General features: G+C 41.9%; 1 protein-coding gene and 1 pseudogene across 6 annotated transcripts in view; one reads left to right on the top strand and one right to left on the bottom strand.

The window, feature by feature from the left end:
* Positions 1 to 24770, bottom strand: part of Them7 (thioesterase superfamily member 7) — a 238012-nt gene that overhangs the window by 155031 nt on the left and 58211 nt on the right. For all 6 annotated transcript variants that reach the window (XM_063284592.1, NM_001144862.2, XM_063284591.1 and 3 more), the window contains exon 2: positions 2219 to 2461. In XM_063284592.1, coding sequence (XP_063140662.1) covers positions 2219 to 2439 — 221 coding nt within the window. In that variant the 5' untranslated portion in view covers positions 2440 to 2461. The remainder of the gene's footprint in view (positions 1 to 2218; positions 2462 to 24770) is intronic.
* Positions 7487 to 8388, top strand: Rpl6-ps11 (ribosomal protein L6, pseudogene 11; annotated as a pseudogene).

The raw sequence follows: 24770 nt of genomic DNA, 5'->3' as shown, positions 1-24770 counted from the left end.
CATCTGCTATTCTGAAATTTTTCATCAAGTCATTCAATTAAAAACTTTTAAATCAAAAGAAAAAACATAAAAGGAAACTCAAGGTGGAAGAAAAAGTTACAATTGTGTGCGCACACACACACACACACACACACATATATATATATATACATACATATGTGGATGTATGTATGTATATACATTATGAAGAATATGCATACATATTTGTACATATCAGAATATGAAGACTATGCATACATATATGTACATACCCAGAATATAAAAAGAACTGTTACAACTCAACAACAGACCCAACTGAAGGAAGCAAAAGGTTTGAACAGACATTTTTCCAAGAAAGACATGTCCTAGCTCAATGGGAAGAAGACACTTGATATCATTATTCTCCAGGAAAACAGGACCTGAATGGAAATATGACACAGTCAACATATAATATAATGACTGCAATTAAGAAAAGCTGGTGATAACAACTGTTGGTGATAAGATGGACAGACTGGAGCCTCATGCCTTGCTCACTGGAAAACACATTTGAGGTTCCTCAAATCATTACAGAGTTACCATACCACCTAGAAGTTCCACTCTAAGCATGTACCCAAAAGTACTGAGAAATGCCTGCACAACAAACCACATAAAATGTTCATGGCAGTATTGTTCCTAATAGCCCCCTCATGTGAACATTCTAAATATCTGTTACCTGATGGATGAGAGAATTAATAAAATGCGGTACACCACACGTCCTAGTACTCAGGAATAAAGTACTGGGAGAAGCTATTCACAGATGAACCAGACAAATGCCATGCCAAAATCACTCATGCAATGCCACTGACATGCAAAGTCCAGAAAAGGAAAGTCCAGACAGACAGGAAGTAGATAATGATTGCCAGAAGGTAGCCTGCTAATAGGTAGGGGCCATTCTTTGGGAGAATGATGGAAATATTCTGAAATTTGATAGCAGTGCTGGTTACACACTGTAGTTATACTAAAACTCTATAAACTGTTTATAATTTAAAATGATTAAAATGGGGCCTGGAAAGATGGCATGGTAGTTAAGAGAACACATTGCTTTTGCAAAAGACCTGAATTGGATTCCCAGCCCTCACAACAGCCTGTAAATCCAGCTCCAAGGAAACGATGCCCTCTACTGGCCTCCACTGGCACTGCACTCACATGCCCTTACACACACACACACACACACACACACACACACACACACATTAAAACTAAAACTCTTTGAATGGTCCTGAGTTTGTTGTTGTGTAAGTTTTATTTCCATTTTTAAAAAGGCTACCAACGTATGTGGCTGGAGTTAAAACCCACCAGGAAATCCTAGGAGCTTATGTAAACTGTGCATCTCAAAGTTACCTCAGTCAAGAAGGGAGGAAGCTTTGGCTATTCACATACCACTCCCATCAACCCACAGCTGAAGTCCGCTCTTAGGAATGTCAGTTCATCAGAACTTCCGGTCTGCCTATGAAAGTAGCCAAAGAAAGATTTGAGACATAGAGATGCTGGTTCTGTGTTCCAGTGTGCCTCCAAAGGACACAGGCAAGGAGACTCGGGCTGTCTGCTGGCATTTTTGTTATGCTCTGTCAGTGAGAGTAAATGAGAAACTGAATAAGATGTGTTAGAGAAAGTTCTTAATAAATGTGAGTTGTTTGTATAGAAGGCCCAATAAGGTTTAACAACTTTATCAAAGCAGTCGAGCTCTCTGCAAGACAGAGATAGACTTCGTGCAGCTTTCTCTACAGGACAGAGTCTCTCCAATAGACAATTAAATTAACCAAAAACATACTAACCACTCTTGCAAGCATGCTAATCAGACAATCAAGTCATCAAGGCATCCAGAGGATATAATAAACAACTTTACATCTCTCCTCCTCCCTACCAAGTATCCTCTGTGGGGAAGGCAGCTGCTTTTCTCACAAAAAGGCCTTGAGGGTGGATGTTAATATCTGCTCAAGTTGCCCCACATCTGAACATCGCGTGGTTTGTTATGTAGGTGTTTATTTGAGCTTCAAATAAACACATTCGCTGACAATTTAGTGTAAAGGACCAAGATATGTGAACACCTGAGACCCTGGGAGAGGCAAAGCAACACATTCCTCGCCCACATGTCCGACCTTCTGTTCCCCTTTGAAGAGCCCAAAGTCCAGGCTGCTCCACAAAAGAGGTGGGACCCAAGCAAGGGTACACAGCAAGGTCAGAGTAAGACTCTGCCTACCTCAGCAGGTAGTGGTTGATAATAGTGTCGAAGTAGCTGTAGTACACGGCATTGTTCACGTGGCCATACTGGTCGTTGTCCTGCCACCGGGTCTGGATGGGCAGGAAGTACCGATAGGCCTCCAGCTGCCGGTGGTGATCCTCGGCTTGCTGACTGGCTGATGATGTAGATAAGGAACCAGCGGCGTTTCTAGGAAGAAGCCTCCGTGCCCAAGGAATCATAGTGACTGCTGCTTCAGAATTCCTTCAAGAGAAAAAAAAAAGCAGTGTTTGAGAGATATCTAACCTTAGTTTTAAAAGCAACTGCATACAATTTTGACCACTGGTTTCAAAAGGATAACTAGGTTTCTTTTTTAGGAAATGAATCTTTCAAGATAATCCAAGTCCTTATCCCAAACTCTAAGTACTTTCCTAAAGGATTCTTAGTGCCAGTAAGGTGGCTCAGTGGGTAGGGATGCTGATGTCAAGGCTGACAAGCTGAGTTTGATCCCTTGGACCCACATGGTAAAAGTATGAAAATGGAGTACCTTGGAGTTGTCCTCTGACATTTAAACATGCAGCACACATGCACACGTGCACGCGTGCGCGCGTGCACACACACACACACACACAGAGAACACACACACACAAATGTAATTTTAATTTTTTAAAGAAAGGATTCTTTACTAAACATGTTTGACATATCATAAAGAAACAGACAAAACCTTTGTTTGAATTTTAAAAGAAGGGATTTTAAGTGTGTTTGCATAGAGTCTTTTGTTCTACAAAGTATTTTCAATAACATAAAAATCTAATGAAATCTATAAAATACTCAAGAGTGTAAAAACACAGTTCAGGTCATCAGTACAAAATGTTCACCAGAAAATAATATCAAGAGGATCTGACAATTGTAAGTTTTAAAAAGTAAAGCATAATATATTTTTGAACAAATTATATCTTATGGGAAAAATTAATGCACTTTTACAAAAGGGAAGATGCAACTATATTCATTATTAATAAACATTTTCCCATGTGCTATTCCAGTCTTGTAGATCTGGATGTACCTTTTAGAATGGGATCCCTCTCTATGTGTTGTTTTGAGCTCTTTACAGAACAATAGACCACTAATGTGTTTACATATTCATCTGCCTCTGTGGTGGCGTTAAATTCCATTATATCTCATTGCATTGATGCACCAGAATTTATCACGTCCCACATTGATGCATATTTAGTGTTTTGATTCCAGTTTGGGTCATGAGATGGAAATCTTTCCAAATAAATCTTTATATGTATTCACCATTATTTCCTTAGGATAAATTCCTAGACGCAAAATTGCTGGGCCAAAGGACAAATGAATTAAGGATTTTGATATAAATTAATACCCTCTGGAAAGACGGTACCAATTTGTCCCCTCCCTAGCAATGCATGAGCAAGCCAATTTCCCTGTCAATTGTAAAATGCTTTGTCAATTTGACTGTGTTCTCTCATTTCCATATAAATTTAATGAAATGTGCTAAGTGGAAAGATGACTGCTAGTACCAGCAATGATGGAGTAACTCAGATCAGAATGAGCTTCTCTGTGTGTGAGAAGATGTTGCAGAACAGCTGCTGGAAGCCATTAGGCAATGAAGAAGGTGGGCTTTACAGACCACAGCCTAGGCACAGGATGGCACACCCTAGTGAGGTACTCAGCAGCCACCGATGGTTCTATAGGGATCTGACAACAGCTCAGGGCATATTAGCAAGCTAGAATTGTGTTCATTTGTTCACTCCTTGCTGTCTAAAGCATAGAAGCCTGAATCTTAAACACACTCTGAAAATGCTCTACCACTGAACCCAAATTTGTGATGTTCCTGCTATGCTAGAAGAGGCAGTGACATCCGGAAGGAGAGCAAGCTTCAGAGAGGAGACTGGTAACATAGTTCCTCTTAAGGCATTCAACGAGGCATAAGCTCATCCAGTGAGTCAGAGACAGAACCCAGCAGGAAGCACAATGGTCGTGAGGAGGAAGGTCTAAGGAGAAAATAGGAGTCTTATGGTGCTAATGGTACAGAACTCAGCTTTCAGAGCTTCTGAGGAGCAGGACAAAGGCTAGTGGGTGGGAAGACAGGGCATTCAGGATGTGTGAAGAACTCTACAACTTCCACAAGAAAAGGATTTCTAAAACCCAATTGAAAAGCCCACAAGGGCTTGGATGTAGCTCAGTTAGAAGAGTGTTTGCCTAGCATGTACAAAGCCCTGGATTCCATGCCCAGGAAGACATGAACCAGGCACGATGGGCATCCTAGAACTAAGAGATGAAGGCAGGATGATCAAAAGTTCAAAGTCATCCTCGGCTGCATATTGAGTTGAATTCTCTGTGGAACACTCAGTGTATACTTCAGATCGGCGCACATCTATAAATTGACTCAACAGTGTATGGAATATTAAAAGCTTACAAAGACTATCTACCAAGAAATCGAACAGTCCAATTAGTAAACAGGGTAATGAGATGAACAGATAAGTCTCAAAAGGTATGGTACAAATGTGCAATAAACACATGAAAAAATGTTCAACATCCTTCACCATTAGGGAAATGCAAATTAAAACAACACTCAGATTCTCTCTCCCCCAATCAGAATGACTACCATTAAGAAAATTCTGGGGGACTATGTGGCAATAAGAGAACTCTTATACAACAACACTGGGAGGGGTGTGAATTAGTAATTAGTCCACACATTGTAGCTATCAGTATGGAGGAAAAGACAAAAGACAAGAAACAACAATAAAACAACACAACGACAACAAAAGCAGCCATACAATTCCTGAAAGCAGGCCCAAAGAAGCCTGACCATCAGACCCCAGAGACACTTCCCTTCTGTGTTTACCGCAGCCCTGTTCACAATAGGCAAACTGAGGAGTCAGCCTCGGCATCTGTCAAAAGATGAATGGCTAAAGAAATGGGTTGTGGTCAGTCATAAAGAAGAAGGAAATCTAAAGACTATACATGGACTGACCCTGGACTCTGACCTCATAGGTAGCAATGAATATCCTAGTAAGAGCACCAGTGGAAGGGGAAGCCCTGGGTCCTGCTAAGACTGAACCCCCAGTGAACTAGACTGTTGGGGGGAGGGGGACAATGGGGGGAGGGTGAGGAGGGGAACACCGATAAGAAAGGGGAGGGGGGAGGGGGATGTTTGCCCGGAAACTGGGAAAGGGAATAACACTCGAAATGTATATAAGAAATACTCAAGTTAATAATAAAAAAAAAAAAGAAGAAGAAACAAGACACACTTAAAAAAAAAAAAAAAGAAGAAGGAAATCACCTCTGCTGGAGGAGCACGAAAGCGACTGGAGACTATCAAGCCAAGGGAAACAAACCAGCCTCAGAGAGAAATCCTGCAGGTTGTCTCCTGGAATCGTAGGTTTTATATAGTATGAAATATGCATACAGTACATGAAAGTAGGCATGAGACTGTGGAGATGAAGGTAACGGTGAGAGGGAAGAGAGGAAATGTCTGAGCATATGACATTCACTATGAACATGTCAGGAAACACGTCAGCACTGCAGCACAGAGAGGAGACGGTGTTGCTGGTGATTTCTAGGACCTGCTTATTCCTAACTCCCAAAATGAGAGCATGAAAGGGTGCCTATAAAATGTTTCCCCTGGGCTTAAAGGAACTATGACGAGGAGATAAGATGCAAATGTTTTTATTTACTTACTTATAGGCAGAAACTCCAGAAGGCACACTAACATGGTGGCAGAGGGGTGGGGGTGGGGAGAGAAGGCAGTATACATTTCTGCCGGCATTTTTAAAATCATTTTGGTTTGATGATATTATTAACAATAGAGGAAGATACAAAATCCAACATGAAATGCAGGCAAAGATAAATGAATCCAATGATCTTTTTAAATAAAAATATCACACTAAGCAGACAAACACAATTTTGACTAAATGCTCTCGGTCTGGAGACCAAATGATCAGTTAACACACATTAAGCATTAGAGTTATTAACTTTTATAGCAATGGGGTTAATAATTCTGGATCAGCCTCGTGTGAATATAAACCTTAAACAGTGAGTAGAAACAGCAAAAAGGGTGTGAACCAGAAAAGAGTGTGAACCAGAAAAGAGTGTGAACCAGAAAAGAGTGTGAACCAGAAAAGAGTGTGAACCAGAAAAGTGTGTGAACCAGAAGAGTGTGAACCAGAAAAGAGTGTGAATCAGAAAAGAGTGTGAACCAGAAAAGAGTGTGAACCAGAAAAGTATGTGAACCAGAAGAGTGTGAACCAGAAAAGAGTGTGAACCAGAAAAGAGTGTGAACCAGAAAAGTGTGTGAACCAGAAAAGAGTGTGAACCAGAAAAGAGTGTGAACCAGAAAAGTGTGTGAACCAGATTTCTCTCCTGGAGAAAGGACTTAAACACTACCCAGACGGGCTGAGGAAATGGCTAAGAACATTTGCTGTTCTTTCAGACCCAAGTACAGTTCCTAGCAGTCAAACCTGGCAGCTCACACTGCCTGGAGCTGCAGCTCCTTGGGATGTGACGGACACTCTCCTCTGGCCTCCAGTCATTTGTCCACACCACATGGGACACTTTCACCAGTCACTTGTATACACCACATAGGATACTTTCACAGAAACCCATGTAACACACACAAATACAAATGAATCACCTTTTTAAACTAAAGACATAAAAGTACTGTGCATAAAAAAGAAAGATTAAAATTAATTTTCTAGCATTAGATTAGTGAACATCAGAAAAAGAGACAGAGAGACAGAGACAGAGAGAGACAAAGAGACAGAGTCACATCCATCCTATATGTACTCAGTATAGACACAGAGGCAGTCCAGCAGCACCTGGTGTCCAACTTTTGATCTCTAAGTACCATTGCCCCTTCACCCCCCACTCCCCCACCCCCCACCTCCCCACCCCACCCCACCCCCTCCCCCCGTGCACCCTGCCCCATAAGAGCCAGAGACTTTGAGGAAATGTCGGATTCTAGTATTAGAGCAGACGAAGTAAGAGAGGGTCAGGAAACACTGTTGCACCAACATTCAGAGATGGTTGGAGAACTGTGGAGGAATGCTGTGCACTGGCTGACTTACTCAGCTAGCTCCCTTACACACCTCAGGGCCATCTTGCAAGGAGGGTGTCACTCACAGTGGGATGGGTTCTCTCACATCCATCGTCAGTCAAGGCAATTCTCCGTAAATATGCTTATAGGCCACTATAAACTGCCTCAAACTTGTGGAATAATAATAAAAAAAAAAACCTAGCTGCTGTCTTAGTTCTTTCCCGTCTTGCAAGATGGCAGGTAAAAAGGTGGAGAAAGAAGCCTGACACAAAGGAGAAACCTGCAGCCAAGAAGACTGGGGGTGATGCTGCTGCCTCCGGTGCTCGGCCCACTGGTGCAACCAAAAAAGGTAACCCTGAGGTTAAAAAGCCCAAGAAGGGCAAGCCCCATTGTAGCCGAAACCCTGTCATTGTAGCCGAAACCCTGTCCTAGTTAGGGGAATTGGCAGGTACTCCCGATCTGCTATGTATTCCAGAAAGGCCTTGTACAAAAGGAAATACTCAGCTGCCAAGACAAAGGTTGAAAAGAAGAAGCAAAAGGAAAAGGTCCTGCTGCTGTCACAAAAACAGTTGGTGGGGATAAGAAAGGTGGCACCTGGGTGGTGAAGCTTCAAAAAATGCCTAGGTATTATCCTACCACAGATGCGCCTCGGAAGCTGCTGAGCCAGGGCAAAACGCCCTTTAGTCAGCATGTGAGAAGGCTGCGCTCCAGCATCACTCCCGGCACTGTCCTGATCATCCTCACTGGGCGCCACAGGGGCAAGAGAGTGGTTTTCCTGAAGCAGCTGGGCAGTGGCTTGCTACTTGTGACTGGACCTCTTGCCCTCAACAGAGTTCCTCTGCACAGAACACAACTGAAGTTTGTTATCGCCACTTCAACAAAAGTTGATATCGGCGAGGTTAAAATCCCCAAACACCTGACTGACACTACTTCAAGAAGAAGCAGAGGCGAGGAGAGCGAGATCTTCGACACAGAGAAGAAGAAATACGAGATTACAGAGCAGGGAAAGGCTAATCAAAAAGCTGTGGACTCGCAAATTTTGTCAGAGATTAAAGCTATTCCTCAGCTCCAGGACTACCTGCGATCTCAGTTCTCCCTGACGAAGGGCACGTATCCTTACAAACTGGTGTCCTAAATTGCAATAACCTAATTAAACAGCTTCATAAGTTAAAAAAAAAACCGCTGTCATCCAAGATACATTTAAAATGAGAAAGTTCAGAGTTCTGGGGGTGGAGAGATGGCTGGGTGGTTAAGAGTACCTGTTGCTCTTGCGAAAGACCAGAATTTTGTTCTCAGCATTCACACTGAATAGTTCACAACCTTCTGTAACTCCAGTTCCATAGGATCCAACACCCACTCTGACCTCAAGCACCTGCCTGTATGCATGTGACCATACACATCCATCCGAATAAAGACAAAATGAATTTTAAGTGAGAAGATTCTTGTTCTTCTTGTTGTTTTGTTTTTCGAAACAGTGTTTCTCTGTGTAGTCCTGGCCATCCGGAAACTCACTTGGTAGACCAGGCTGGCCTCCAATTCAGAGATCCACCTGCTTCTGCCTCCAGAGTGTTGGGATTAAAGGCGGGAGGCACCATGTCCAACTGGGAGATTCTTAAGTCTACATTTCTACTATGAGTTTTCTTAAGAAACCAGACTTCATCACCTTTGTTCATCTTTTGTTAAAACACTCAAGTCATTCACATAAACACTCAAAACCCTCCACAGGGAGGAAGGCAGAAACGGGAGTATTCCATATGAAATTCTCATTGATAGCTGTGGGAACAGGGAAAAGAATCATTTTTAAAAAGCAATCAGATAGGACTGTATGATCAAGTCACAGGGAACAGTGGCAGAATGCAACGACAGCCAGTAGTGACACATGCTTCACAGATATTCATGTGCTACACATAAGTTTAAGGTCATCCTGAGCCCTTTGAGAATGTGCCCTTAAAGCCATTTAACCACACAGAAAGTCGTCCCCGATGGACACTTCGCTGAAGTCTAGGGGAAGAGAGGAGGCGGATCCTGTCGTACAGAGACATCCTTGGGTAGCTGTGAAGATATTAGCTATTTTACCTAATTTCTTCCAAGCCGAAACATAATAGTACATTACAAATCTGTTTTGATGTTACTTAATCTAATGAAAAAATGTTCATCTTTTTGATAAGTGCTCATTAGCCGTTTTTTTTTTTCTGACATAAACAGACAAGAAAGATGTTCTCTTGCTACATTTAAAACTCAGCTCAGCTAATTACAGTGCAATGACTCAAAGGACAAAATCAGCAAGCTGAAGTTTCTCACTTGAATTGTCTTTATAGTGGAATTAAAAATCTAACAGAAAAATTAAAAGGGCTCCACCAGTGTGCTTTGCACTCAGACGAAGCCAGGCTTAAATACACAGAGGTCATGCTCAGCTCACAATGGAAGTTTTCAATGCCAACTGCTCTCTGGCTTTGCTAACGGAGGGGGAAATGGGGAAGAAGGGCGTTCTCCGTTTGTGGAACAGTGATGAATGTGTGTGTGCAATGGATCCATTTCACTAAGTCCCCTGTGAAGATAGAAACCAAGATGCAGACAGCATCTGGTCAAGGTTGGAGCCAGACTTGGACCAGAGGAAAGTGTGAGGCCAGGTGGTTCCTGCTAGCGGCCATCTTTCTCAGCCAGGCTGCTAACACCCTGGTGCTTTTAGGACTATCAGCTGGTTTGGGCTTTTGGTGTACAATGTGAACCTACTCTAGCAGTATCTGACAGAGTCTGAAATAACTAATGTCATGTCCCCAAAATACCTGATTTTCAGCTTCATGAAAAAAATAAAAACTCTAGCAAGCATAATCTGAACTTTTAGCCATCCTAAATGCCATCGTGACTCAGAGGATCCATCATTTCATTTGTTTTTAAAGCATTTTTTATTTTGAGATTATACTAGAAATACATTATTTCCTCTTTCCTTCCCTCTCTCCAAACCCCTCCTTGATCTCTTTCAAATTCATTGCCTCTTTTTCCATTAACTGTGTGTATGTGCGTGCGTGTGTGTGTGTGTGTGTGTGTGTGGTGGGGGGGGGGACAACCTGCTCAGCCTGTAACATTACCTGAACTTACATGTTCTCATTTGGCATTGGTAAGTTATTTGTGTGCTCTTCTCTGGGGAAGACTTCTCCCCAGCTCTCAGCACTCCTTAATGCCTGCAGTCCTTTGTTAGAAGAGTCAGACCTCCAAAGCTTGTCCCCCTGCACCTCCCCATGTTAGCACGTCTACTGTGGTCCTTGTTCAGTTCATGTTTAGATGGTCACATTGGTGAGATTTCATGGGTGTGGCTTCTGACATTCCCTAAGAGACACAATCGCACTGCAAACTCCATGATCCTCTGGCTCATAAATCTCTCTGCCCATTTTTATTATAAAATATATTTAACCTGAAGCTAAAAGTTTAGAAAATTCTTCTGGATCTTTGGTGCACATATTATGCTCATTGTGATCCAAATTCTCACCACAGAGGAGCAAGGAAAATTAATTAAACATAACCCACTTTCCTCCTTTCCGTAAGAAGCCAGTATTTAAATGAATACCTAGAGTTTTATTAAGGTTCATCTAAATGAACAGCAAGATAACAAGAAAGATTTCTACCACTGAGTGTTACTGCTATTCTGTGGGTGCCTGAGTTCACTGATGATGTCAACAGTCCTTAGATAGATATTGATACTTAATCTTCATTGTCTATTTAACTGGACTAAGAGTCACTTAGGAGGTCAGTGCCACAAATATCTCGATGTGCATGTAAGGATGTTTTTAGGGATCATTAATTCCAGAGGAAGACTCCCCAATAAGTGTAAACAACACCATGCACAGGTCGGGAACCCATGCAAATTAAAAAGAAAGCAGTAAGAAAGGAGATCTTTGACACAGAGAAGAAGAAATACAAGATTACAGAGCAGGGAAAGGCTGATCAAAAAGCTGTGGACTCGCAGATTTTGCCAGAGATTAAAGCTATTCCTCAGCTCCAGGACTACCTGCGATCTCAGTTCTCCTGCTGGCATTTCTCTGCTTCCTAGTCAGGCATGGTTTGAACTGCTTTGCTCTCTACACTCTACCCAGCAGGATGGACTGACACCCTCGAAACCATGAACCCAACACATCCCTCCCCATTTAAGTTGTTTCTGTCAAGCATTTCATCTAACACAGGAACTGAAGAAAAACACCTACATGTGTCTTGCAGTAGGAATTGCCCCAGCTTTATTGAATAGTAAAGTGGCCGTCTTTCACTAACCAAGCTGCACCCTACAGCAACAGGAAAGCTTGGAGGTTAAGTGCGATCATTTAGCATCTATCTCCTCCTCCAGACAGAAGCTCTCTGAGGGCAAGAAACCAGGTTACGTCTGTCTCACAGCGCTCTCTGATCATATCAGGCGTTCAAAACATGTAGAGTGGATGAATACATACTGATGGGTATTAGAATAAAGCTGTGACTTTGGGAAGTGCTATATATAGTAAACATATGCAAATTTTAATTAAATTTAAGTAATCAAGTCGGAGAAATAAAATTCTGACGAATTGAGTGAAAACATGTGCTTGTCCTTCAGCTCAAAGCAGAGACAAAGGCACAACTGTAAGCCAAAAAGGGCCACACCTATGACGCAACTCAGGACTACCTTGCTCCATAAGTCAGCCCGAGCTGGGAACGACAGCTCTAAGCCAAATGGGCTTATAGGAACGGAGAAACAGTGTTGGCCAAAGGCAGAAGTTTACCTCCTTGCTGTTCATCCTTGCCGTCCTCTCACTGGAAGTTAACTGGCAGTGAAAAAGTATTAAGAACTAGGACCTTTCTTAAAATCACACTTTAATCAGCATATAATTGTACATACCTGTACTTGTGAGATGCAGTTTTCGTCTCAATACCGGTATGTACTATGTGATCAGTACATCACTAGATGTACTAGTGGGGCAGATGGGGTAGACAGCATGAATATCACTGCAAAGCTTTCTTTGTGTTGAACACATTCAAGTTTCTTTTCACTAACTACATAATAATCATCCTCCTTCTATCCCTGCCCACCCTGCTCTGCTAATCTCTACTCTATCCTCTCCTCTCAGGAGAGGAGATTACATTTTAGCTTCCATATATAAGAACATATTTCTCTATGCGTTTCACTTCACTTAATATATTTTTGTTCCTTCTATATTGCTGCAAATGACAAAACTTATTTCCATTATGACTGAATATTCATATATAAATATCAATCATACACACACACATATATATATTCAATCTAGTTTGTGTCAGTGCTTTTTCAATAGAAATCTAGCTAGGGGTGTTTACCGGAAGTCCCACACCGGCGGATCCCGGACCGCAGCAGCTCTCTGCTCCCAAACCCCGTGGGAGAGAGACCTCACCGCCTGATCAGGTGGGCACTCCTGAGGCTGCAGAGCGGAGGAGACCACCAACACTGCCCACCCCTGCCCACATCCCTGGCCCAAGAGGCAACTGTATAAGGCCTCTGGGTTCCCGTAGGGGAGGGCCCGGGAGCGGCAGGACCCCTGCGCCTGAGACACTGCCGGAACCTGAAGGAAACAGACCGGATAAACAGTTCTCTGCACCCAAATCCCGTGGGAGGGAGAGCTGAACCTTCAGAGAGGCAGACACGCCTGGGAAACCAGAAGAGACTGCACTCTGTGCACATCCAGGCGCCAGAGGAAAACACCAAACGTCATCTGAAACCCTGGTGCACGGAGGCTCCCGGAAGGAGCGGCACAGATTTTCCCGGTTGCTGCCACAGCGGAGAGGACTTAGGCAGTACCCCAGGAGCAAACATGAGCCTTGGAACCGCAGGTAGGACCAACTTTTCCCCTGCAAGAAACCTGCCTGGTGAACTCAAGACACAGGCCCACAGGAACAGCTGAAGACCTGTAGAGAGGAAAAACTACACGCCCGAAAGCAGAACACTCTGTCCCCATAACTGGCTGAAAGAAAACAGGAAAACAGGTCTACAGCACTCCTGACACACAGGTTATAGGACAGTCTAGCCACTGTCAGAAATAGCAGAACAAAGTAACACTAGAGATAATCTGATGGCGAGAGGCAAGCACAGGAACCCAAGCAACAGAAACCAAGACTACATGGCATCATCGGAGCCCAATTCTCCCACCAAAGCAAACACGGAATATCCAAACACACCAGAAAAGCAAGACCTAGTTTCAAAATCATATTTGATCATGATGCTGGAGGACTTCAAGAAAGACATAAAGAACTCCCTTAGAGAACAAGTAGAAGCCTACAGAGAGGAATCGCAAAAATCCCTGAAAGAATTCCAGGAAAACACAATCAAACAGTTGAAGGAATTAAAAATGGAAATAGAAGCAATCAAGAAAGAACACATGGAAACAACCCTGGACATAGAAAATCAAAAGAAAAGACAAGGAGCTGTAGATACAAGCTTCACCAACAGAATTCAAGAGATGGAAGAGAGAATCTCGGGAGCAGAAGATTCCATAGAAATCATTGACTCAACTGTCAAAGATAATGTAAAGCGGAAAAAGCTACTGGTCCAAAACATACAGGAAATCCAGGACTCAATGAGAAGATCAAACCTAAGGATAATAGGTATAGAAGAGAGTGAAGACTCCCAGCTCAAAGGACCAGTAAATATCTTCAACAAAATCATAGAAGAAAACTTCCCTAACCTAAAAAAAGAGATACCCATAGGCATACAAGAAGCCTACAGAACTCCAAATAGATTGGACCAGAAAAGAAACACCTCCCGTCACATAATTGTCAAAACACCAAACGCACAAAATAAAGAAAGAATATTAAAAGCAGTAAGGGAAAAAGGTCAAGTAACATATAAAGGGAGACCTATCAGAATCACACCAGACTTTTCGCCAGAAACTATGAAGGCCAGAAGATCCTGGACAGATGTCATACAGACCCTAAGAGAACACAAATGCCAGCCCAGGTTACTGTATCCTGCAAAACTCTCAATTAACATAGATGGAGAAACCAAGATATTCCATGACAAAACCAAATTTACACAATATCTTTCTACAAGTCCAGCACTACAAAGGATAATAAAGGGTAAAGCCCAACATAAGGAGGCAAGCTATACCCTAGAAGCAAGAAACTAATCATCTTGGCAACAAAACAAAGAGAATGAAAGCACACAAACATAACCTCACTTCCAAATATGAATATAACGGGAAGCAATAATCACTATTCCTTAATATCTCTCAATATCAATGGCCTCAACTCCCCAATAAAAAGACATAGATTAACAAACTGGATACGCAACGAGGACCCTGCATTCTGCTGCCTACAGGAAACACACCTCAGAGACAAAGACAGACATTACCTCAGAGTGAAAGGCTGGAAAACAATTTTCCAAGCAAATGGTCAGAAGAAGCAAGCTGGAGTAGCCATTCTAATATCAAATAAAATCAATTTTCAACTAAAAGTCATCAAAAAAGATAAGGAAGGACACTTCATATTCATCAAAGGAAAAATCCACCAAGATGAACTCTCAATCCTAAATATCTATGCCCCAAATACAAGGGCACCTACATATGTAAAAGAAATCTTACTAAAGCTCAAAACACACATTGCACCTCACACAATAATAGTGGGAGATTTCAACACCCCACTCTCATCAATGGACAGATCATGGAAACAGAAATTAAACAGAGATGTAGACAGACTAAGAGAAGTCATGAGCCAAATGGACTTAACGGATATTTATAGAACATTCTATCCTAAAGCAAAAGGATATACCTTCTTCTCAGCTCCTCATGGTACTTTCTCCAAAATTGACCATATAATTGGTCAAAAAACGGGCCTCAACAGGTACAGAAAGATAGAAATAATCCCATGCGTGCTATCGGACCACCACGGCCTAAAACTGGTCTTCAATAACAATAAGGGAAGAATGCCCACATATACGTGGAAATTGAACAATGCTCTACTCAATGATAACCTGGTCAAGGAAGAAATAAAGAAAGAAATTAAAAACTTTTTAGAATTTAATGAAAATGAAGGTACAACATACCCAAACTTATGGGACACAATGAAAGCTGTGCTAAGAGGAAAACTCATAGCGCTGAGTGCCTGCAGAAAGAAACAGGAAAGAGCATATGTCAGCAGCTTGACAGCACACCTAAAAGCTCTAGAACAAAAAGAAACAAATACACCCAGGAGGAGTAGAAGGCAGGAAATAATCAAACTCAGAGCTGAAATCAACCAAGTAGAAACAAAAAGGACCATAGAAAGAATCAACAGAACCAAAAGTTGGTTCTTTGAGAAAATCAACAAGATAGATAAACCCTTAGCCAGACTAACGAGAGGACACAGAGAGTGCGTCCAAATTAACAAAATCAGAAATGAAAAGGGAGACATAACTACAGATTCAGAGGAAATTCAAAAAATCATCAGATCTTACTATAAAAACCTATATTCAACAAAACTTGAAAATCTTCAGGAAATGGACAATTTCCTAGACAGATACCAGGTATCGAAGTTAAATCAGGAACAGATAAACCAGTTAAACAACCCCATAACTCCTAAGGAAATAGAAGCAGTCATTAAAGGTCTCCCAACCAAAAAGAGCCCAGGTCCAGACGGGTTTAGTGCAGAATTCTATCAAACCTTCATAGAAGACCTTATACCAATATTATCCAAACTATTCCACAAAATTGAAACAGATGGAGCCCTACCGAATTCCTTCTATGAAGCCACAATTACTCTTATACCTAAACCACACAAAGACCCAACAAAGAAAGAGAACTTCAGACCAATTTCCCTTATGAATATCGACGCAAAAATACTCAATAAAATTCTGGCAAACCGAATTCAAGAGCACATCAAAACAATCATCCACCATGATCAAGTAGGCTTCATCCCAGGCATGCAGGGATGGTTTACTATAAGGAAAACCATCAACGTGATCCATTATATAAACAAACTGAAAGAACAGAACCACATGATCATTTCATTAGATGCTGAGAAAGCATTTGACAAAATTCAACACCCCTTCATGATAAAAGTCCTGGAAAGAATAGGTATTCAAGGCCCATACCTAAACATAGTAAAAGCCATATACAGCAAACCAGTTGCTAACATTAAACTAAATGGAGAGAAACTTGAAGCAATCCCACTAAAATCAGGGACTAGACAAGGCTGCCCACTCTCTCCCTACTTATTCAATATAGTTCTTGAAGTTCTAGCCAGAGCAATCAGACAACAAAAGGAGATCAAGGGGATACAGATCGGAAAAGAAGAGGTCAAAATATCACTATTTGCAGACGACATGATAGTATATTTAAGTGATCCCAAAAGTTCCACCAGAGAACTACTAAAGCTGATAAACAACTTCAGCAAAGTGGCTGGGTATAAAATTAACTCAAATAAATCAGTTGCCTTCCTCTATACAAAAGAGAAACAAGCCGAGAAAGAAATTAGGGAAACGACACCCTTCATAATAGACCCAAATAATATAAAGTACCTCGGTGTGACTTTAACCAAGCAAGTAAAAGATCTGTACAATAAGAACTTCAAGACACTGAGGAAAGAAATTGAAGAAGACCTCAGAAGATGGAAAGATCTCCCATGCTCATGGATTGGCAGGATTAATATAGTAAAAATGGCCATTTTACCAAAAGCAATCTACAGATTCAATGCAATCCCCATCAAAATACCAATCCAATTCTTCAAAGAGTTAGACAGAACAATTTGCAAATTCATCTGGAATAACAAAAAACCCAGGATAGCTAAAGCTATCCTCAACAATAAGAGGACTTCAGGGGGAATCACTATCCCTGAACTCAAGCAGTATTACAGAGCAATAGTGATAAAAACTGCATGGTATTGGTACAGAGACAGACAGATAGACCAATGGAATAGAATTGAAGACCCAGAAATGAACCCACACACCTATGGTCACTTGATTTTTGACAAAGGAGCCAAAACCATCCAATGGAAAAAAGATAGCATTTTCAGCAAATGGTGCTGGTTCAACTGGAGGGCAACATGTAGAAGAATGCAGATCGATCCATGCTTATCACCCTGTACAAAGCTTAAGTCCAAGTGGATCAAGGACCTCCACATCAAACCAGACACACTCAAACTAATAGAAGAAAAACTAGGGAAGCATCTGGAACACATGGGCACTGGAAAAAATTTCCTGAACAAAACACCAATGGCTTATGCTCTAAGATCAAGAATCGACAAATGGGATCTCTTAAAACTGCAAAGCTTCTGTAAGGCAAAGGACACTGTGGTTAGGACAAAACGGCAACCAATAGATTGGGAAAAGATCTTTACCAATCCTATAACAGATAGAGGCCTTATATCCAAAATATACAAAGAACTCAAGAAGTTAGACCGCAGGGAAAACAAATAACCCTATTAAAAAATGGGGTTCAGAGCTAAACAAAGAATTCACAGCTGAGGAATGCCGAATGGCTGAGAAACACCTAAAGAAATGTTCAACATCTTTAGTCATAAGGGAAATGCAAATCAAAACAACCCTGAGATTTCACCTCACACCAGTGAGAATGGCTAAGATCAAAAACTCAGGTGACAGCAGATGCTGGAGAGGATGTGGAGAAAGAGGAACACTCCTCCATTGTTTGTGGGATTGCAGACTGGTAAAACCATTCTGGAAATCAGTCTGGAGGTTCCTCAGAAAATTGGACATTGAACTGCCTGAGGATCCAGCCATACCTCTCTTGGGCATATACCCAAAAGATGCCTCAACATATAAAAGAGACACGTGCTCCACTATGTTCATCGCAGCCTTATTTATAATAGCCAGAAACTGGAAAGAACCCAGATGCCCTTCAACAGAGGAATGGATACAGAAAATGTGGTACATCTACACAATGGAATATTACTCAGCTATCAAAAACAACGAGTTTATGAAATTCGTAGGCAAATGGTTGGAACTGGAAAATATCATCCTGAGTGAGCTAACCCACTCACAGAAAGACATACATGGTATGCACTCATTGATAAGTGGCTATTAGCCCAAATGCTTGAATTACCCTAGATCCCTAGAACAAAGGAAACTCAAGACGGATGATCAAAATGTGAATGCTTCACTCCTTGTTTAAATGAGGAAAAAGAATACCCTTGGCAGGGAAGGGAGAGGCAAAGATTAAAACAGAGACTGAAGGAACACCCATTCAGAGCCTGCCCCACAGGTGGCCCATACATATACAGCCACCCAATTAGACAAGATGGATGAAGCAAAGAAGTGCAGACCGACAGGAGCCGGATGTAGATCGCTCCTGAGAGACACAGCCAGAATACAGCAAATACAGAGGCGAATGCCAGCAGCAAACCACTGAACTGAGAATAGGTCCCCCGTTGAAGGAATCAGAGAAAGAACTGGAAGAGCTTGAAGGTGCTCGAGACCCCAAAAGTACAACAATGTCAAGCAACCAGAGCTTCCAGGGACTAAGCCACTACCTAAAGACTATACATGGACTGACCCTGGACTCTGTCCCCATAGGTAGCAATGAATATCCTAGTAAGAGCACCAGTGGAAGGGGAAGCCCTGGGTCCTGCTAAGACTGAACCCCCAGTGAACTAGACTATGCGGGGAGGGTGGCAATGGGGGGAGGTTTGGGAGGGGAACACCCACAAGGAAGGGGAGGGGGGAGGGTGATGTTTGTCCGGAAACCGGGAAAGGGAATAACACTTGAAATGTATATAAGAAATACTCAAGTTAATAAAAAAAAATAAAATTAAATAAAATTAAAAAAAAAAAGAAATCTAGCTAGGACAATAAATATATATGTATATGTAGAGAAAGAAAAAGAGAGAGAATGAATATATATACATTGAATATATGCAATAAAATATTACTTCTATATATTATACATAAATATATATATGTGTGTGTATATATACACATAACACACATAGATGCACACACACACATATATATGTATATATATGTATATATAGATATTTATAGTGAATATTATTTCTGTTGATAAAACATGGAACAAAACTAGATTGGGGGAGGAATGATTTATTTTAGCTTACACTGTATAGTCTGTTTCTAAGGGAAATAAGGAGTCAGGAGCTGAAGGAAAGGTCTTAGAAGAGTGCTGCTTACCAGCTTGCTCCTCATGGCTTGCTCAGCTTGCTTTCTTATACAACCAAGGATCATGTGCCTAGGGGTGGAGCCTTTCACACTGGGCCAGGCTCCTGTACATCAACCATTAATTTACAAAAAAGCCTCCACAGACTTACTTATAGGCCAGACTTAGGTATTTTCTCAACTGATGTTCCCTCTTCCAAGAAGACTCTAGCTTGCGCCAAGATGTCTCTTCCACATGTGAATGCCAGTTTCCATGGACATATACTTGGTCACCGTCTTGCTGCATGACATGGCAGCTCTACACGCACTTTTTGAGAAGCCTTCGCTTCTCACTTCTGTTTTCTATAGCAGTGGCACTATTTATATCTAAGAAGTGAGGCCTCGAATGTCATTTTTTTCCAGATTCATAATTCATCAAAGCACAGAGAATATGTGACTCTTCGGTGCTCTACACTAAATGGGACCTCTCTCGATCACCCCCACGATGGTTAATCTCCACCGACAACTTGTTGAGATCTAAAATCAACTGGAATCAACTTGATATGCCTGTGGGTAATTATCTTGGTTAAGTTAACTGAAGTAGGAAGACCAGCCCACTGTGTGTGGCACCATTCCCTATGCTGGGATCCTGGACTGTGTATAAAGAAGAAAATGATCTGAGAACACAAGTGGGCTGGAGAGATGGCTCAGTGGTTAAGAGCACTGACTGCTCTTCCAGAAGTCCTGAGATCAACTCCCAGCAACCACATGGTGGCTCACAACCATCTGTAATGGGATCCGATGCCCTCTCCTGGTGTGTCTGAAGACAAGTGACAATGTACTCACATACATAAAATAAGTAAATCTGTTAAAAAAAAAAAAAGAGGGGGTTGGGGATTTAGCTCAGTGGTAGAGTGCTTGCCTAGCAAGCGCAAGGCCCTGGGTTCGATCCCCAGCTCCAAAAAAAAAAAAAAAAAAAGAAAGAACACAAGTTCATTATTCTCTTTTATTTAACTGTGGACTCGATATGACCAGCTGACTTAACTTCTTGCTGTTGGGACTTCACCACCTTTGTAGACTGTTACTATGATCCAAAATAAACTCTTCCTTTATAAGTTGGTTTTGTTAAGCTTTTTATCACAACAATAAGAATAACAAAGTAAGACAATCCCCTGCAAAGCCAATAGAGCATTACAGAAAAGGTGGAGGAAAGTGGAGGAGAGCCCTGGGAAATGCTGTTTTCTGGGTAGGGCATGGTTGTTGCACCCTTGAACTCACAGCAGCAGTGACTACCTGTATAAGATTGCCCAAGGCTGGGGCCACCAGCATTCTATCATGGAACAGAGTGGTGCCTATGAGTCTCACCCTTCACAGAAGCAGTTAAAAGTTGCAGAGACAGTAGGAGTTACAGCCCTCAGTATGGTAAGTTGCCCTTCCTCCCATCTATGCTCACATAAGCAACCCTAATCAAATGCAGTAGAACATGCACAAAAGGACATGGAAGTAGTTGGAGGACTTGTTGGAAAAAGAGGAGATTCAGCAGGAGGGAAACAGGCTAAGAGCAGCAATGGAGGCAATATGATCAAAGTACATTGTATACTCTATGTAATAATTGACAATATTGTATATAATTGTAGAAAATTGAAGCAGAAGAAAGTTTTAAAGGGCAGGGGCTCTATGTTGGAACATGACCTTGCAGGCTCTAGGACTTAGGTCCTACTGCCACTATCACACACAAAGGAGAGTAAAAACATGGTCCAGAGAGCACAATGGCTCCTTGGCCCACAGTGATTCCCTTTCTGCAGGGCTCTGTCCAGGAATAGTCAGCAGCCATCTATCAGTTCTTTATTTGTTTGTTTATGACAGGGTTTTCTTTTGTCAGGTTAGTCTCAAACTTGCTATGTAGGCAAGGATGGTCATATGCTTTTAATCCTCCTGCCTCCACCTATTAAGTGCTAGGACTACCGTGCCTGGCTGTTAGTCCCTCCTTAATGACTACATGCAAAGGAGAAAGTCCGTCGAGTGTTTCAGTTTGGAGTTTGTTGTTTGGTTTGTTGTTCCACTTCAAGTGTCTAGCTTTTCCACTTTAGTTTCCTCTCTGGTATTTCCCACTCTGCCTACTGCTATAAAAAGAACGGGAAAATGCTTTATAAACCACAGTTACTATTAAATGGAATGTGGGAATCCTTGGAGACTGCATTTTAAGTGGTTATCGTGATTATTATAAAGAGTGGGCCTTGCTGGTGTTGCTTAAATCAATTCCTGGGCTTAGGAGGGATTGGGACCTTTAAGAGATGTTTAGGTCACAGGAGCTCCATCAGGGGGTGGTTTTAATACCTGGCCTTTAGAAGTGAGATCCTTCTCATCGCTTCTCCACTTTTGTATCAAATTAGGGACAATGTCCACATTGCTCTTCTAGAGGATGTAGTATGTAGGGCACTATCTTGGGAAGCAGAGAACAGACCCTTAGCAGCAGACTCCAAACCTGGTGGTCCCTTGATCCTTGATTTCTCAACCTCCAGAACAGTGAGAAATAAATAAATTTATTTGTTTGTTTATGACAGGGTTTTCTTTTGTCAAGCTAGTCTCAAAATTCATCATCTTCTTCTTTTTATGTCACCCAGCACCATCTAGCCAAGAGCACAATGGTATCAACTAGGAAATGAAGAGACAAAGCCCGGAGGCTTAGGTTCAAACATGAAATGAAGAGGCTACACGAGAGGTAAAGAAAATGAAGGTCAAGAAAGGAAAAGTCAGTTAGCCACTCTGAACCTGCTTCCCCTCTACAAACAGGGGAGGTTAACATTCAGTTCTGAATTCAGCTGTAAACTGCACTGTCGACTGCACGAAAACAGGGTGGAGAATTTCCCATGAGAACCAAAAGTTTTCACTGATGAGAGAGAAATACTACATACCTCATGATACATGTGACTGTTAAAGGTAAACAGTCTTTGAGTGTAAGTTTTTTTAAAAAGGCCTTGTTATAAACATAGCAAGGTTGTTTCTTTCCTTCTACCTCACGTGGAACTCTGGGACAGTCTCAAGAGGTAAGTGCTTTAAATTCCAAAGGGCCAGCATGGCAAAGGCCTAGAAACTACAGTCTCTGGGATGAGAGAGAGCATCCCACAGCGTCAAGAATGGCCGCCATGCCACACAGGAAATGGCCGCCATGCCACACAGGAAATGGCCGCCATGCCACACAGGAAATGGCCGCCATGCCACACAGGAAATGGCCGCCATGCCACACAGGAAGCCTGACCCTCTTCCCATCTCAGCTTCCATGCACACCAGAAGAGAAAGCCCAGCCTTCTGCCCATCTCAGATAAGCAGACAGCAAAGGATTTCACATGGGCAAATCAACACGATTTTAGACACATCTGCATATATGCATCTTTATAAATATATAATAAATCCATTTATATTTTGTCTCCTCGTTGAAGCATTTCAAGGTGGCTCACAGTAGTATATTAACAATTGCAAAGTATCACACAGGGGAAAATGAGTAAGGAAGCCAATCATCTCCTTCCTGTCTCTTTCAGACCTGATCTGCATGAGCTTTGCTCACCTCCGATAGCCTATGCATTCAGCTCTAGCGTTTCTGGCCTGGTTACTCAATATGTCCTTGACACCGACAGCTATCGAGCACCAGAAACAAAACAATAAAAAAAAAAAAAAAAAAGACTCCATCCCCCAAAGACTTCACTGTCTGGGGCCCAACATTCCTCTAACAGTGAAAGGAGGGCTTAAAAATAAATAACTGGTCACATTAACTTAGGAAGTGCAAAGTTAGAAAAGACAGAACTGTTTCCAAAAACTTGAAAGGCTACACATGATTAACCATTTTATTTGGTTTTAAACTGTGCTATTTTATCTGCACTTTTACTTGAAGACTCTGTAGCTTCCATTCAGATCTAAGTAAGTTATAAATTACAAATGATTGTACAGAATGACACGAGAGTTAATGAACGTGTTCTAGAGTTGGCTGTCTGGGTCGCAAATCCAAGCCTGGCTGTTAGATACGACTTTAGATTAGATGAGACTTTCAGCAAGTTATTTAACACGCCTGAGCATAAATTTCTTCATCTTTAAAATGTGAGTATTACTATGCCATGAAAACTGAATGTCATGCTGTATACAAATGCTTAGCACGAGGGTTGCTGGATATTAAGTGTTCAAGCAGAAGCCACTGGATGTCACTTCCTATGTGTTTGAAGATCCGCTGTGTAGAGATGGAGATGGTGACGACGGTGAGATGAGCTGTTGTGTCATCGTCTCTATCTCTGGAAACAAACTATGAGAGTCCACAGTCTAAAGTTTGAGCTCATTAACACAAAACACTAATATCTAAGGCAGTTTTAAAACTCACGAATTAAAAGCCAGGAGGTAAAGGCAATGGCCACCCAGCCCAAAGGCTTGAGTTTGACCCTAGAACTCACAGGGTAGAGGAAGAGAACCAACTTCACTTTGTCCTTTGACCTCCCTACACATGCCATGGTATGCAGTCATGCAAGATCACACACATGCACACACACACACACACACACACACACACACACACACACACACACACACACAGTAAAATAAATAAATGAACAAATGTTAAAAAAACAAAAATTTCATGTTGCGTATACATGTCCACACCTATAATCCCAGCACATAGGAGACAGAGACAAGGCGAATCAAGAACTCAGGAGCAGCCTGGGCTACATATGATGATCCTGCCCCAAGGAACCCAAGGGCTAGAATGTAGCTTGGTGGTGAACTTCTTGCCTCCCATGTGCAAGACCCTGGGTTAGATCCCAGAACCACAAAAACTAAAACAAAAGTGTGATAATGTGAGATTCACTGCCATTTCCTGTAACTGAGCGACATGGTCTCCATCATGTTTGGGAAGGAGCTGAGCCAGGGACTTTATAAATTTGCATCCCACTAGTTGATTCTACATTTGAATTTGAACCAACTGGAGACTAATGACAAACGAAGCATGCCAACGCCTGAAGAGATAGCCGGATGATCAGTAACGCTGGCCATGCCAGCTTGACAAACTGTGTTCAATCTCAAGTCCCACATAGTGGAAGAAGAGAACCAGCTCTCCTAAGTTGTCCTGTGACATCATGACCATGTGTGCCCCCCACACACAAATAAATATGCAAGTAAGATTTTTAAAGGCCTGCAACCCCAGTGCTTTGGAGGGTGGAGGCAGGAGGAGCTCTGGGACTTGCTGGAAGCCAGACTAACTCCAGTTCCCATGAAAGAACCTATTTCAAAGGAGTAAGGCAGAATGGCAAGCCAGAAAAACAGATAACCTCTTCTGACCTCTGTGCACATACTCATGTGCACATACCCCCCCACATACACACCACTCAGAGACATACATACATACATACATACATACATACATACATACATACACACACAAAGAAAAACAGAAAGATGCAGAGGCAGAGGAG

Source organism: Rattus norvegicus, chromosome 3 (genome assembly GCF_036323735.1).
Source record: "Rattus norvegicus strain BN/NHsdMcwi chromosome 3, GRCr8, whole genome shotgun sequence".
In the NCBI taxonomy this organism is placed as follows: Eukaryota; Metazoa; Chordata; class Mammalia; order Rodentia; family Muridae; genus Rattus; species Rattus norvegicus.
This window is presented reverse-complemented; position numbering and strand designations above follow the sequence as displayed.